This window comes from Taeniopygia guttata, chromosome 2 (genome assembly GCF_048771995.1).
Source record: "Taeniopygia guttata chromosome 2, bTaeGut7.mat, whole genome shotgun sequence".
NCBI classification, from domain to species: domain Eukaryota; kingdom Metazoa; phylum Chordata; class Aves; order Passeriformes; family Estrildidae; genus Taeniopygia; species Taeniopygia guttata.
Window position 1 is genome coordinate 80695822 of NC_133026.1, and position 15503 is coordinate 80711324.

At 36.9% G+C, this 15503-nt stretch overlaps 1 protein-coding gene across 5 annotated transcripts in view; it reads left to right on the forward strand.

The window, feature by feature from the left end:
• SEMA5A (semaphorin 5A) overlaps positions 1 to 15503 on the forward strand; it is a 324637-nt gene that overhangs the window by 95383 nt on the left and 213751 nt on the right. For all 5 annotated transcript variants that reach the window (XM_041714648.2, XM_072924332.1, XM_041714647.2 and 2 more), the window contains one exon: positions 4214 to 4409. In XM_041714648.2, the coding sequence (XP_041570582.1) occupies positions 4280 to 4409 (130 nt within the window). In that variant the 5' untranslated portion in view covers positions 4214 to 4279. The remainder of the gene's footprint in view (positions 1 to 4213; positions 4410 to 15503) is intronic.

The following is a 15503-nucleotide window of genomic DNA, read 5'->3' on the forward strand; positions in this document are numbered from 1 at the left end:
TAATTTAGAGGTAACTTGTACTTCCAACATGGTGTACTTAAACTGATCTAGAAATATTGACATCCTATTTATTTGACTTTAAATATATGACTTCAGTGCCTGGAGGGAATAGTCTTTAAATGAATCTGCTTGGACCTAGCAGTAGCAGTTACTTACCTTGAATGCTTAGCTGTGCACACAATAGGTCTCTTTTTTTGGTTCAGCTGAAACAGAAAATCTTGAATTGCTGTTTTTTTCTTTATAAATTACTGTTGTTAGAGAAACCAAAGGCTACATTTGTAAAATATATTACCTTTGCCTAATGGGCCTCATTCATCTTAATATTTCTTCTAGGCAAACTGGATCAAAACAAAGGGAATGAGGGATAGAATAAGTGCACAAGACCCTTTACATACAGGAGTGAAATAATATATTGAAATAAATTGCATTTTATAGTGCTGCTTATTCTGCTTTCTTTTTCATTTTGCATCTTCAGATTGTTTTACAAACTTACAAACTTGTAAAATGAAATTTGTTGAAAGTCTAAATAAAGGTCTCCGATAGAAAAGTTATGCAAATAACAGTTCAATGTGCAAATATTTGACAATAGTTAAAAAGCTGGTCAGTATCACGTTAATTTGGATATGTGTTTTGAAGAGTTTTGACCTGACCATTACTGTCATTGTTGAGAGAGATGTCCATATGGAAATTATACAGAAATCAAGGAAACTGGCGGAATCTTTTAATGTTTAGGGTCCTCTTGGCTTTGTCTTTTCTTGTCATATTGCTTCAGGCTAGCTGTCCCTTCTTAGCATGAAAGCTACACTGTCAGTAAGGAGAGGGGGTGATTTCAGAAAAGATTACTTTGTCTGCTTCAAGCCTTCTGACTTGTTGCAGTGTCTCAGGTATGTGTAGCGTGCTTCCACAGACTCACTCTTGCTGCTGCTGTCTTGGGCAGCAATGGAACTGGTGCAGTGGTCCTTACTCAGGGATGCACTGAATGGAGCACTCTAGCCCATACAAGTTCTGTGGAAAAAGATTAGGTTTTGAAGTCACTTCTAAGGTGTCTGTTCATTGCTTCATGCTGTGGGTATATAGTGAAGGTGTGTGTTTCTTGAGAGGGGGTTTAATTGTATATTTTGCAGGGGTTGGGATTGTAAAGATTTTTTGGTTCTTGGGGGAAGAGTTTTGTTTGGTTGGTTTTCCTTGGTTCTTTTTGTGGATCCTTAAAAAATACATTTTTGTTTTACTCTAGCACTGTATTAGGTGCAGTCTCCAGACTCCTTTCTCCTTCCATACATACACTAGTGTAGTGAAATGGGTAGAAACTTAAAGAACTTGTGATGAGGATTCTAGCTATACTGCCTTGATTTACTGTTCTTTCATCAGTTAGGGCCTCTGAAGATTCTCCTCTGAGTTGTTGCAAGTAAGCTTCTCCTCACAGTTCCCTACAATAATATATTTAAATTAATACATCAAAAATCATTAATAGACTTAAATTAATAAAATCTAGAGGTTGAGGTAGAAAGAAGTTCAGGCTGTTAACTGGTTTTTTTCTGAGATGTATGGTCAGAAGTGTGTTCACACCTTTCTTTTTTCCTCCTCCTTTCTCCTTGTTTTTGGATATTCTAAATGAGAGAGTTTCCTGTCTCACTTTTTGCCATGTGAGATACATGCAGTGAGAGGAAGAGTTCAACTAGTACGAAAAAAAAATCCTTGGCCCCAAAATTCTTCCACAGCATGACTATACCATGCAAACAATTGTCAGAGACCACCTATGGCATGTAAGTAGTCAGTCATGAAAGAGAATGCTGTTTGGATTTGGAGGTCAAGGAAAGGTGGTATTGAGAAGGAATCTTTGTTTCTGCGGCTGAGTTTTGTTCACAGGGGACAAGTGGGAGAAGTCCTCTTGATACCTGCAGGGTACAAGATATCAGACATTTATATCTTAGTCCTTACTAATACCACTATTAGTCCCATGAAATTAAGTATCCTTTTGTAATGGAAGCCAAGGCATCTATACCTATGTGCATATTTAATATCTGGATGAAGGGTGGTGGTCCTTTTCTTTCTTTCTGGAGAAAGAGGATTATCTTTTTGCAGTGTTTGCTGAGTTGAGCTGGTTTTTTTTGAAACTTGGCTGGGATATGGAAGCCTGGTTTCATAAAGACCATGGGCTTCATCTAAAGCCAGAGAGACAAGAAAAGCTGTGAATTCAGTACAAATGTTTCATTTTGTTCTTGTTTAATTCCTTTCCATTATATTCACACAATTATGAGTATTTCTAGGATTTCAAAATTAAAAATAATAAAGTTTTGGGGTTTTTTTGTTTGTGGTTTTTTTTTTTTTTTTTTTTTTTTTTTTTTTTTTTTTAATATGGAAGTACCGCATTCCTAGGTCTTGGGATATTTGCTGCTATACTGTGTGCAAGAAAAAAATGTTGAGATCTTAATGAAGGTATCAGATCTTCATTTTGCTTCCTAAATGCACAAACATAATCTTACAGAAATATGAATTAGAAGTAGTGGTTAGTAATGTACTTGTATGATCTATAAGTTAGGAATAGGAACACTACAACCCACATAAACTACTTGAAATTGTGTAAGAATAGTACATCATACATACAAATATCAATCTTACAGAAAATGGACTATGAAACATTGGAACAAGTTCTTCATGCACTACGTGCATTAGTATCCAGAATTTCTGTGATCGGATACTGCCTGTTGTGAGCCACAAGCAGTTTGTTGGGCCAGATTCTTATTGGTACATAACATCATAAGACACTGCTTAGGAAGGTAAGGATATGAATCTAACTGCCTCAAAGCTTCTCCTCCTTTTTTTTCAGTAACTTAAGAAAATTTAGCAAAGAAGCTAAAATTGGCTATTGAATTTTCTGCTCAGATGTATTATGCCTTTGATCTATTTATTTTAGTTTAAATGAATGAGAATTAGATGTGTCCACATCTAAGCTGGAAGACTACTAAAGGCAGCAAAATAAGGTGGTAAAAGAAGAGCAGTTAGTCTTATGCTGGTGCTAGTAATGTTAGGGACCAATGTTTACTATCCATTTTGCCTTCTGAGTGTAGCTTTTAGAGCACACTGCTGTTATTGTGGAGTATCTTTTCATTAACAGCCCTTTGTTTTATGCATTTAGGATGTTTATTTTATGCAAATAGAAAGTTTCCACCTTATTAAACAGCGCACTACAATTCAGTGAGATCAAACATATTAGAAGTCAAAATTGCTGATTTTCTTTTCCTGAATTTCTCCACTAATTAGCAGAGTGACATTTCTGCCTTTATAGAGCTGTCTTAAATCTCTGGTCTTCCCCCATGAAAAGCAGTGATGTTTCATATCTGCGTATTATCAGCACACAAGCCTGTGTGACTCACTAAAGCTGCTAGTGGTGAAGGATTCTTTTGGGTTGTGTGGTTAGGTTGTTGCTGCTTGGCATGTTTTTAGTGAAGAAGCTAAAGGGACTGGGTTGGATCTAAAATTATATTGACACTGTACATATTCTATTACTTATATAAGGGTCTGGTTATTGGATGTTTCAAAAAATCAGGGAGTTGAACTTCAACTTTTTTCCTGATTTGAAATGAAAGCCATTGCATTCTTGATTGGTATCTAAATTTTACTGGAAAGGGGTCTTTGTCATTTGAGTCTGCAATTAACAGCCCTGTCATCAATCAGAAAATGGATGGGGATTAAGCCAGTGTCAGAACCAGTGATTCTCACTTCTCTAAAGCAAAAGTGTGTGTCAGAGCATTGAGGTGAATCTTTTCCTGCCTATTTCTGTGCTGTTCCATACAAACTCTACAGATAGGCAAAAAATCCATGCTGTAGGGCTATTGTTTTCTCAAAGTAGTCATTCACATGAGGAAGCAATTCCTCTTCTACCTTGTACTTGTAAGATATCAGAGCAGTCCTTCATCTCCGAGGAAAGCAAGGCAAGAAGCAGTGGATCCCAGTGAACAGGAAAGATAGATTTAAATATGTTTGCTCTATCTAAGAGGATAAAATTAAAAAAATATTGTAGAATATTCTTTTCCCCACATGTTACAAAATGAAAGAGAGGGGGTAATGAATATCTGCATCTGACACCATACTTTTGAATAGTCAAATGCTATACAGAAAGGAAGCAATGTTGTTTTGTTTTAAATTTCAAGAATTGTTTCATTTTTTCTGTGGTTTGCTCTCATTCTTAAATACATTTTTTTGAATTCTCCAGGTTCTTTTCCCACATGAGTGCAAGAAGAGTAGACAGTTAAAAGAAGTGACTGCTGTGGAGGACAGCATGACCACCATGAAAGGAAGCTGCTTCCTCACACTGCTCTTGGCAGGACTTGGGGTGTTAGGAATACTGGAGTCAACAACAGAAGATACCCACTGCCACAGAGCTGAGCACCCAATTATTGCATACAAAGGTAAGATGTAAATGCCAAAAGTCTTTTCCAGAAGTAGGCTAAGTATTGTGTAATCACTTCATGGAAACCTCTGCTTTTAATATAGAACAAAATGGGGGGAAAGGTGCATTCAGTGCTGTTATATAAAAATCTGGGCCGTATTCTATGCAAATTAAATACAATTAGGCTTTCGAATTTTGTTCAGCATTTGTAGCTGAATGTATCACTTTAAGGTGGGTGACTCATTTTCCTTTGTGATTAAAACCAGCCTGTACTGTTGCATGGAGTTATTCCATTCCAAGTGCACAATTCTGCATGTGTGAACTTAATTTCATGAAGTTGCTCTTGTCCTCTTCCTTCACCCCAATCAGGCCTCTCTGGGTGGCAGCCCTGCCCTTGAGCTTTTTTGAGAATTTGGTGTTATCTACAAACTTTGCAGACTGCGTTCTGTTGCCTCCCATTCTTTATTAAGGCATTAAGCAGGATGAATCCCAGAATCAACCCTTGTGTTATTCCACTTGTTCCTGGCTCAGGTGGGGTAAGGGGTGTTAAACATTTACTCTCCAAATGGTAGTTCTTGAATCCCTGCTGCTAAACAACAGATGCCGTCTTTGATACCTTAGTGGTGGTATTGAGTCTCTCAATGTCATCCATTTCTGCTGCCACTAGGTCATATGCCCAAGTCAGCAGCAGGCTCACACCCTGTTCAACCTTTCATCTCTGTTCAAACTTCCATTACTATTGGAGCAGTAGGAGCAGTTCTTGTTGCCCTTGATGTTCCACACAAATGGTAACTCCCACTAAACTTTGTTTAACCTGACGTAATCACTCCATGCCCATATGGTCTTTCTAAATTCCTCCTTGTCCCTGCTTACGCCTGATACAGCTCTTTTTGCACTGGAGCTGCAGGAGTTCCTTCTTTCACCAGGGCAGTCTCTTCATACATGTGGTTGTCATCTTGAGTATTGGGGTGGAATGCTGAGGAACAGTTGGAACAAAGCAAAGAATACTTGGAGGATGTTTTCTGTAAAAACCTGAGGCAGTTATAACTTATCTGCCTTTTTTTGTTTATTTGAATTGAGATTTTTCTATTACTGTCATAACTTAGAGGGAGTTCCAAATAGTTTCTAGTTATGAGGATGTAGGGATTAAGATGTATTATATTACACACTGAATTCCTCCAGTTTCTCTAAGAAAGTTTTTTATTTCAATGAATTAGAATTTATTGAATTTTAATTGGAAAATGATTTGTTTCCATTCTTTTCATAAACTTTGAGAAAATAAAGCTGTGTTTTTTACAGAAAGTATTTTGTTCTGGCACTTTAATAGTTTAATAATAGTAATGGTACCAGCTGTCCTGTTCTTGAATACACTGGAGAATGAACTCTGTACCTCAGAACAGCAAACCACCAGTGTATTGTGAAGGAGGGATCTTTATCACTCACTTATTGATGGGCTAAATAGTGTGAGTTATTCTGATGAAATACCTTGTTTCCTTAGCATTCATATTGTGGTATAATTTAGTTTAAAATGCTTTTTTCTATCGGAACACGCATACACAATATTCTAAATTAAAGTAATTAAGGTAGAACGATTAAAATTCTGGCACTTAGCTTCTTAATTTCACAAAAAAGAGGTCACTGCATGTACTTTTTCGTTTTGTATATGCAACTGTATAAGAAAATAATTGATACTCATTAGCAGTACTATGTTCTAGGAGTTGATTAAAAATGTGTTGTTTTATGAATCTAATTCAGCCAATATTTAGGAGGGTTTCTTGAATTTAGACCAATCCTGCCTTCTAGACCTCCCTTGTTTTCTTTCATGTTTAATTTCTACTGATGTCCTTCCAGTTCTAAGTCACTATGATAAGGATTTTTGGGGATAGAAGCCATGTTGTTCCAATTGCATCTTTTGATATAGCTAAAGATAGTGTCACAGTTAGAGTTTACTGAAAAAAAAAATATTTTTACTGTAAATATATGTGGGAAACATAATTATATAGAAACATTTATGGTTAGATTTTTAATACAAGATCTAGTAAGATTTTGAATGCCAGACTCCCTCTTGACCTTTATGGTAAAAATACTATTAATTAGTATGTATCTATGATATCCCTTAGGCTTTATGAACTGACATCTTTAGAAAAATATTCTGACAAGCTGTGGTTCATACTTCACACAATGATCTGTTGGGAGTCCTTAAAAACTCTTGAAAAGGACATGTAGAAACACCTTTGCAGTGCAGTATACAGCATGTGATAGCTGGGTAACCTTGTTGGTGTGGGCACACAGCATTTGACTTGTAGTTGCAGGACTGCCAGTTAATGGAAAACAGAAGTTTTGAGACCCCAGGAAAAAGTGCATGAGAGGTTTGTCTTTGAATATGTGTGTAAGGAACAGATTAATTTATTTATCAGAATATAAGAAGAGAGATGTGTGAGAAGCCACTCTCTGAATGAGTCTTGCAATAGGAGTTGGCGGGTTTCAAACAACCTTACTGATATCCATATTCTTCCTGAGACATTTGCTGAATTAATGAATGCCTATAGGAAAATGCTTTCTGTATCTATTGATGTTGTTATTGCTGCTAGACCAACATAGAGTTGAGAAATCAGTTTGTTACAGTCAAAATCCCTTTGAGTGCTGCATTAATGCCCTGGTCTGTAAAGTCATCTTGTAGCAGTGTTAGATCCACCAGAGCTAAATGCTGTGTGGCATGCTGAACATCAGCCAAGGCTGAGTGCTATTGAATGGTAGGTGCTTTAGAGCTTGTAAAATTAGTACTAACTTTACAGAGATATCAACACTTTTATTTTACTTATAACGGATCAAAGCTTTTTTTTTTTTTTTTGTAGTTTCTGGTATGCCAAAGTAGCAATGTACTTACTTGATTTGTCTTCCTTTGAGAAATATGGTAGATGAAGTATAAACTATTAAATAAAACTAATGGAGTGAGAGTCTGATGTAGAGTATGGATGAACAGCTGCAAAAAAACACCCCAAACAACTAATAAAAAGACAGAATAGTCCCCAGGAGCTGTCACAGTGAAATATGAAATGGGAGTGTATCTCCTGAAAGAGCTTGCTTTCTTTCCCACTGCTCATCAAAAATTGCTCACTTAGGTGATGATTTTGTCAAGCTACCTTGTGTAGAGATGCATATACTATTTCTAGTGCTGATTTTCCCAGCTAAATAGTTTTAGTTGAAGACTGTGATAGATCTTCTGTTAGGAAATGGCAAGAATTTCACCCACCAGTTGAGAACTTTTGCTCAAATACTTTTTTAGCTGGTGGAAGAGGAAAAAGAAGATGCAGTAGCAGGAGATGCACACACTTTGAAAGGACTTTTGACATAATCCCAAAGATTTCATTTTGTGTCTCTCATACTTAATATTGATAAGCATGTTGTCATTTGTTTTTCTGCATAATTAATATTAGGACTGTATAATGCACCTTTTTGCTCTCCCAGAATCTATAAATAAGAAGCTCTGCTACAGATCAGAAAATGTTAGCAGCTCTAAAATTTCTTATCATAGATCTTTCTTCCTATAAGGTGCTTTGTGTCTTCCTTGGAAGCTGAAAATTTGCTTTTCTGATTATTTAAAGTTGTTAGGAATTATCACAGAAAACAAATTTATATAAACAAGACCTCTAAGTATTGGAGGGATTGGCAGGATCAGCCCAGGAGTGAGCAGTTCAGTGTTTCATGTGGTGAAACTGAGTGATGGTACATGGTCTCTCTTTGAAGTCCCTTTCTCTCTCTCTCTCTATCTCTCTGTCTCTCTCTCTCCCCCTCTCTCTCTCTAAGGAGGAGTCTGCATCTAGAGGTGCAAAAAAATGTGGTGTTGAAATGCAGGCTTAATAAAAAAGTATATTAAAAAAAGTAAAAATCTGTCTGCTAAGAATTCATCAGCTATCCTAATTAATTCCAATAATTGGAGTCAAGGGTTTATAAATCAAGTGTGAAAGGAAAGAAGGTGCAGATTACAGAATGGATACACACACAGAGACTCGCTGTGAGATCCTTGATCTTTACACACGTTTTCAAATGTTTACATTGCAAAAAAAGGAAATTATGCTTGAAGTAGCTTAAGAGTTAGGACAGAAAAGGCTTAAATAAGCTACTCATTAAAGATAGTCTTACCGATTTTACTTTTACTTAATTTTATTTCATTTGGATATACTTTAATTTGTATGCAGCTATGAAATGTTAGCTCTGTAAGTGTATTAGGGTATACTGATGGTCAGCTACTTGGAAAAAAAACATTCTCTTATTATAGTGAAGGAATTATAGTATAGTGTTTAACCTGAACAGTTAGAAAAGGCTGTAAAACCCACATTTGCTCTATGAGAAACAATGATGCTTTATAAAGGTTGAACTATTATTAAGCATAAAAACCCAAAGCAAAACAGTTTTGTAGTGTAATGTTTGTCTAAATGTTTCCAGCATTTCATAGTCCACCTGCTCTACAGAACCTTTGAGTTAGATCTCTGGGGACCTGCCCTTTTATTAGATTATAAAAAAAACCCAAAAACAACAAAACCAAAAATAAAAATAAAAATAAAAATGATAAAAGTAGTTACAGTGGCAGCTTCTTTCTCCAGACACACACTTTTGCTGAACTTTGAAACACCAGACCTTTCAAACTTAGCTGAAGACTCGTTCTGTAGACAGACCCTATCCATGAGGTAGAACTGAAGGGGCCATCACAACTGCTTAACAGTTTGTGAGTGAGCTGAAAAAAAATTGGCCCAAATCCAGTTTCAGGTGTGAAATTTTAAGTATTGTCTGTCCTGCAGTTTATCTGCACAAAGTTGAATTTCTTAGGCTTTTCTATAAGAAATAAAGTGCAGTTGTGAACTTGACGTAATTGGTACTGGGAGAACAGCAGAGATCATTTGCTCTGGGGCAAGTCTCATTCTTATAGGCTCTCATAAAATAATCAGAATTTAAAGTTGTGCTGTCTCAACAAAAACCATCAATTTACATAATTTTAGAAGCTATATTTAGTGATAATTTAAATACATACTGTGCTGTAACAAAGTTATCCATTGAATAAACATGCTTGAAAATAGCACGTCTCAATCCATAGAAGAAATGAACTTAAACCCTTCATTTCAACTTGAGGCTAACCAGAAAAGAAAAATAGCATAGTTATTTTTGATTCCTTGGTTAGAGAATCCTGAGAAATATATTTTCTTAACCTTATTGTCTGACCATCACAGAATTCCCTTACTTGATGTTCGTCTGAGTAATATAGACTCAGTACATTGCTCTGCTCATTTTATCCTGTGGTTTGTGTACAGAGTGCATGCACTTAACATGTGCCAAGGGGAGATAATATGTGGGCTGAATGAAAGAGGATAAATGGCATATGAACTTGATTTTGTTTGTACTCTTCTCTTTAACGTAATCTTCTTGCAAGTTTTCTTGTAAACTAATAGTAGTCCCCTAAGCTGTTTAGTTTTTCCTTTGTTTCTAATTGTTCATAAATATATTTCAGGGATGATCTGCCAGTATCTGCAGTGGTACTATGGTGTATTGATTTCCATTCTGTATCATCTTTTGGGTTTTTCTTTAAATAAAGATGATTTGTCAGTGAAGAAATGTTGATTGCTAGATATTGCAACTTTGTTTGTCTAGATGATAGGACTACAAGATTGTTTGCACTACCTTGCCAAGAACCAGCCCCTCTTAAGGAGGAAAATATTCCTTTACCAGTTCTATATATTTTTCTTTATTGAATCAGGTTTTCTTTTACTTTTGTATAGGAGATCAAGCATCTGATGAGGAAGAGCAACTTTCAACTCTTTACTGTTAACTAAAAAAATATCTTTGGAGACTGAAGTTCACTATCCTCCTATATTTCCCCGAATCACCCAATGTCATTGGTGCCCATTCCCATAAAAATGAAGGGATGGTAGGGGATGAATTCTCAAAGCAAAGGACTTGCATACCAGCTACTTCTTTTTTCCCTTTGAAAGTGATCATGTTTTGAAACAAGCATCAATTCACAATTATTTTGGCATCCCAGTCAAGTGCTGGACCTAATAATTTCCATAAATTTTGATAATATAAAATTATCAGTGGCTACAATGACTAGTGAGCTGTGCAGACATGTCCTATGAGCCTTCACATGGCTGATTTGTTCCTTATTGCCCTAATGTGTCTCTTTAGAGCATGTGCACTTCTCTGGTTGTTAACAAAGAGCAAAATGAATGAGAGGCTCCTGCCGCATTCTACTATCTGTACAAAGTGAGCAGATGCTCTTTCTTTTTTATTTCTTCTTCTAAAGAGCTGTATTTTTGCTAAAATGTTGTAAATCATCCAAACTGGGATATGTTAAATAAACAGATCAGCAATCAAGAAATAGAGCTGGTATGCAGATGAAGTTCTGTCAATTTTTTGTATGTGTGCTTACTGCAAGAGAGAGCACAATATTGCACTAATTTTTTTCTGTTTAATTTCCCCCCCTACCAGACAGAATTTAAATTTTTTTTCATAAGTAAAGACTGGAGAAAAGGGGCTCAGGGATGACCTTATCATGCTCTTACAACTGCCTGACAGGAGGCTGTATCAAGGTGTGGATTGGTCTCTTTTCCAAAGTAACAAGTGGTGGGACAGGAGGAAGTGGCCTCAAGTTTTTCCAGGGAAGACTTACATTGGATATTAGGAAAAACCTTTTCATTGAAAGCATTGTTGTGCATTGAGCCAGGCTGCCCAGGGAGGTGGTAGAGTCACCGCATCTGTATGTATTCAATGGAGATGTGATGCCTGGGGAATTGATTTAGTGGTGAGCTTGGCAGTGCTGGGTTAACAGTTGGACTCGATAATCTCAATGGTATTTTCCAACCCAAACCAGTCCAAGAAACTTAGACTGCTAGATCAGAAAAAAATGCCAACAATTGCAGTTACTGGCCATCTGCTCCTGGTCAACTTTGTTCTCATACTTTGTAGTGACATAGTTACTGGAAAGACTCATCCTTGTGGTCTTCCCTTCCGAATCCTGTGCAGTGTTTATGGGGCCTGTATTGCTGTCGCTTGATGGCACCTGCTGCCCTCACTGCCTGTCACTGAATGTCACCTTCTGCTGCCTGTCACTTTGGCTGAGAGACTGGGCAAACTCTGGCCCATCCTTTGGCCTTGCTTCAAGCTCTAAAGTTTCAAGAATTTTAAGAGTTGGGGAGAAAAACATTACTTAACATTTTGGTTTTCTTTCAATTTCTTAAATAAGCAGAGTCTTACCTATAACCTTACCAAGATATATTCTGTTTATTAGATAGATTGGGTGGAAATAGAGAACCACAGTCAGTGCTTCTTCAAAGTGGTTGTTTTTGTTTGTTTGTTTGTTTGTTTGTTTGTTTGTTTTTTTCCCCTACATGCTTTCTTCCTTGTCTTCCTTCTGTGGCAATGCTTGTCTGCTGTTGACAAGACTTTAGGACTCTGGGTAGCAGCTGTTTTTCTGTGGCTAGATAGATAGATACTTGTTACATGACAAGTATAGATAGATACTTACTTGTTACATGACAATTTGTCATATTCAGGTTGGACCGAACTTTGACTTGTCATAAGCTTGTCTTTCCATTTCCAGTGCTCACTTCAAATTCTGTTTCGATGGATTTAAGGCTATTTTCTACCATTTCTCAGAATTAGGACCCGACTGTTTTACAACCAGCTCTACAATAAATCTACTAAAATAGTTGTTAATAGTGACAAACCCCTGGAGTTTAGCAGTGTCTTTTAGAACAAAAGTAAGTTCTACAAAGAGAAATGTTGATTGTAGTGTTGTGGTTCTTTTTTTTTTTTTTTTTTCCCTTTGCATGTTGCTTTCTTTTTTTTTTTTTTTGGCTTTGGGGCATATTTTTATTTTTATGGTGGGGGAGTGGAGGAGGTGGGGAATATGCTCCTCTTTGAAGTCCTGGCTCCAAACTCTTAAATAGATTAGTATCAGGCTTTGTTCTCTATACCCTTTGTCTTCATAATATGTTTTATTTTGTTGGATTTTGTGTTTCTTCATGAAATAGCATCTGACCTTTATTTTGTGAACTACAGTCTTGGGCAGAATTGATAGGATCAAGAAATTTTACTTTGCTGAAACAATGTAAATAAAAAAGTTTGTTATGTTCATACACCAACATCAGTAAGAATGCACCATTGCAGGATGGTAATTTCTAGCAAAAAAAGGTCTTGCTAATTGAAGCATAGATATTTCCAACAAAAATAACAGTGCATAACTGTCTATGGGCAGTTTGCATTCTGTTTCTGCTCCCTACAATACATGTATTAAAATTGAGCAGATTTCTTTACAAAACTCTGTCTTGAGACTAAATAATGATTTCCCATAAGTATACAACACAATTGCCTTCAAAATGAATTCTTTGACTGGCTGCCAAAGCCAGCATGTAAGTGCTAAAATGTGAAAGATTAAACCGCTCTGAAGAGAGTGCGTGACTGAGGATGGCAAATGTGTTTCATGGGCAGTCTGTCCCTCTGTCACATTCAGGAAGATTGGCAGCAGCAGCACAGGGACCAGAGATTCTAACTGTAAGGAGTAGCTACCCTCCCTGGGAAGAGCATTAGGACTCTGTGCTGGATGAGGTGTCAAGTTAGTGGTTTTTGACTGTGCTGGAAGCGCTGAAACCACTTTCATCTAGGTGGGGTTTCAGTCTTTTTTCCCTTACACTTTCTTATATTTGTATGCAATATGTGTGTTTGAACAATGAAGCATAAACAATTCCAAACCCTTGTTCAGAAAAATAAGAAATAAGTAGGCATTGCAGCAGATGTTCCTGTGTCTTCCCTGAGGGTGCAGACAGTGAGAACCCAAATTCCCTTTAATTATCCCAGTAATAGACATATGCACACACATAAGAATGCAGCAATATGTACTTCTGGCTGGAGAGGTCTGGCAGGGCAGAGAAAACAGGAATGCAGAGTAGATTTTAGATCTTGAAGGCTAGAGTGCATTGTTAAGGCAGGTGAGGGAACTGGGACAGGGCAACTGCTGTGGCTGCCTGGAGAGCAGTAGACAGGTGGCCAGGGCAGCCACTTCGTGCCTTCTGAGAGAATCAAGGAAAGATGAAAGTAATTGAGTAAAAGGAAGCAGGTTTTCTGTACGCTTAAGAAAGAAATTCAAGTTTTCATTCATTCAAAGTCAAGAAACATATACTGTAGGAAGTATGTTCATTTTCTCTTTTCCCCATTAATAATAAATTACTTACAGCCCTGCCTCATTACCTCCAAAATTGTTCTGAAGCTGTAATAGCTGTTCATAAAATGAATGCACAGTAAACAGGTGGTGAACTTTCTGGAGAATATCAGAGGTTTATGGTCTTGGGATTTGTTTTATTACAAATGATTTAAAGTGGAGAGGAGCACAAGAAGCTAGCAGAGCTTCTAGATAAGGCTAGATATAGATATTTATTGGCTTCTGCAGTTCTCTTTGTATGGAAAAGCAAGCTTCAGGACTGTATTAAGTTTTACTGCTTAGTAGAAGGAAGACATCTGGTTTGTTTATGGGATCTAGAGACCTCCAGAATACTGCATCTTGAAAGGGATCTGTAGTTTTGAGGTTGCTTGCCCTTTTGTTGGTTCTTTTTTTCTTTCATTTTTTCTTCCCCCCTCTCTATAAGCAAAGATGAGCTCTGAAATGCAGATGGAGATCTGATATGTTTTCATGTTTCCAAAGAACCAAATGTAGTGTGGTAAGACTTAAAAGAGGAATCTTTTAGTTTGTGGTTGTGGTTGCTGATTTAATCATTCTGGGCAACTTTGTAACTTCATATTTTCCTTTATAGAGGGCTGGATTGCATTAAATAATCCTGCCTAGACAAAAATATTTTTTTTTTTTTTTGAGAGAAGAAGTGATGTTTTGTTTTTTCTTGTATCTTCCTGGACACCTTTTTTGGAAACTGTAGAGTTCCTACTGTCTAATCACTAATTACCAGAATGCCTATATTTTTCAATATATTATTCTGATTAAAACATATTCATTGTTTCTATAGGAAATATTGTGAATTTTCAATTTTATTAAAAAATAAGGGCTTGACTAAACATATAAACATATATTCTCTCATGTCCCAGTTATGATATACATCCTCACACTCTTAATTCTGTACACAGCCCTAATATAAACAAGTTCTGTATTGCAGGTGAAGTGTCTTTTTCATTAAAATGCAATACAGAATACTGTAACAGATCCATCTGTCCTAATCCTTTCATTTTACAGAAAAGCATTAAATGGTATTGGGTGATGCTGTCTTTTTGTCATTGAACTTCTGCTCGTCTCCTCATATGTGGTTTTCAGTCTGCTTCTGGTGTACTCCAATTAGATTGTTAGAACCTTCTGGTAGCACAGACCATTAGATTTATTTACATCTGTGGCCCTCCTGAGGCCTGACAAATGAATGTTTGTACCTGTGAAAAAGTGGACATGCCAACTACATTCTAGTAACAGGTGGACCAGGAATTTTGCTGGAGTGTAGAGCTGAGCGTTTACCATTCTTTTAAATTTGTATTTTTTCTTCTAGAAAACATTGCCTCTTTCTGTGAGGTTGAAATGTTAGAGACTTGTTAACTCCTTGTTTATTTGACTAAAGTTCTAAATGCAGTAGTTTTTCCTCCTTGTTTATGAAAGTTTACAGAAAAAGCACCTTTCTGGTGCCTTCTAATTCATTCTGGTGGCGGACATATGTGCCTAATACTTAATGTTGTATTACTTGGGCATTTTCTTTCTCCTTCTAGTTAACTCCAACTGTGGAACCAAAATGAAGTGTTGCTCCTACCTTTAAGCTCTATTATTGTAGGATGCATTAATACTTATTTTTTCTCCCCCTGCAATGCATGCTAAAGGAGGACAGCAATAGGAACATGTAGGAAGGGTTAATGGATACCCGGGCTGTGATTGTATTGGGTGTGACAGGCTTTGCATCCCACAGCACCTCTGGATGTGCAACCTAAGCAAGGGATGCTCTACAGAATCTCCCTGTGGGATTTTCTCCAGACTCACAGAATAAGGCTCCACAGCATGGGAAGGCAGTCACCTTGGGGATACAATTCTGTAATAAGCAGTCAGGGTCATAAATTTGAGGAGGTATATGGTCCTGGAAGCAGA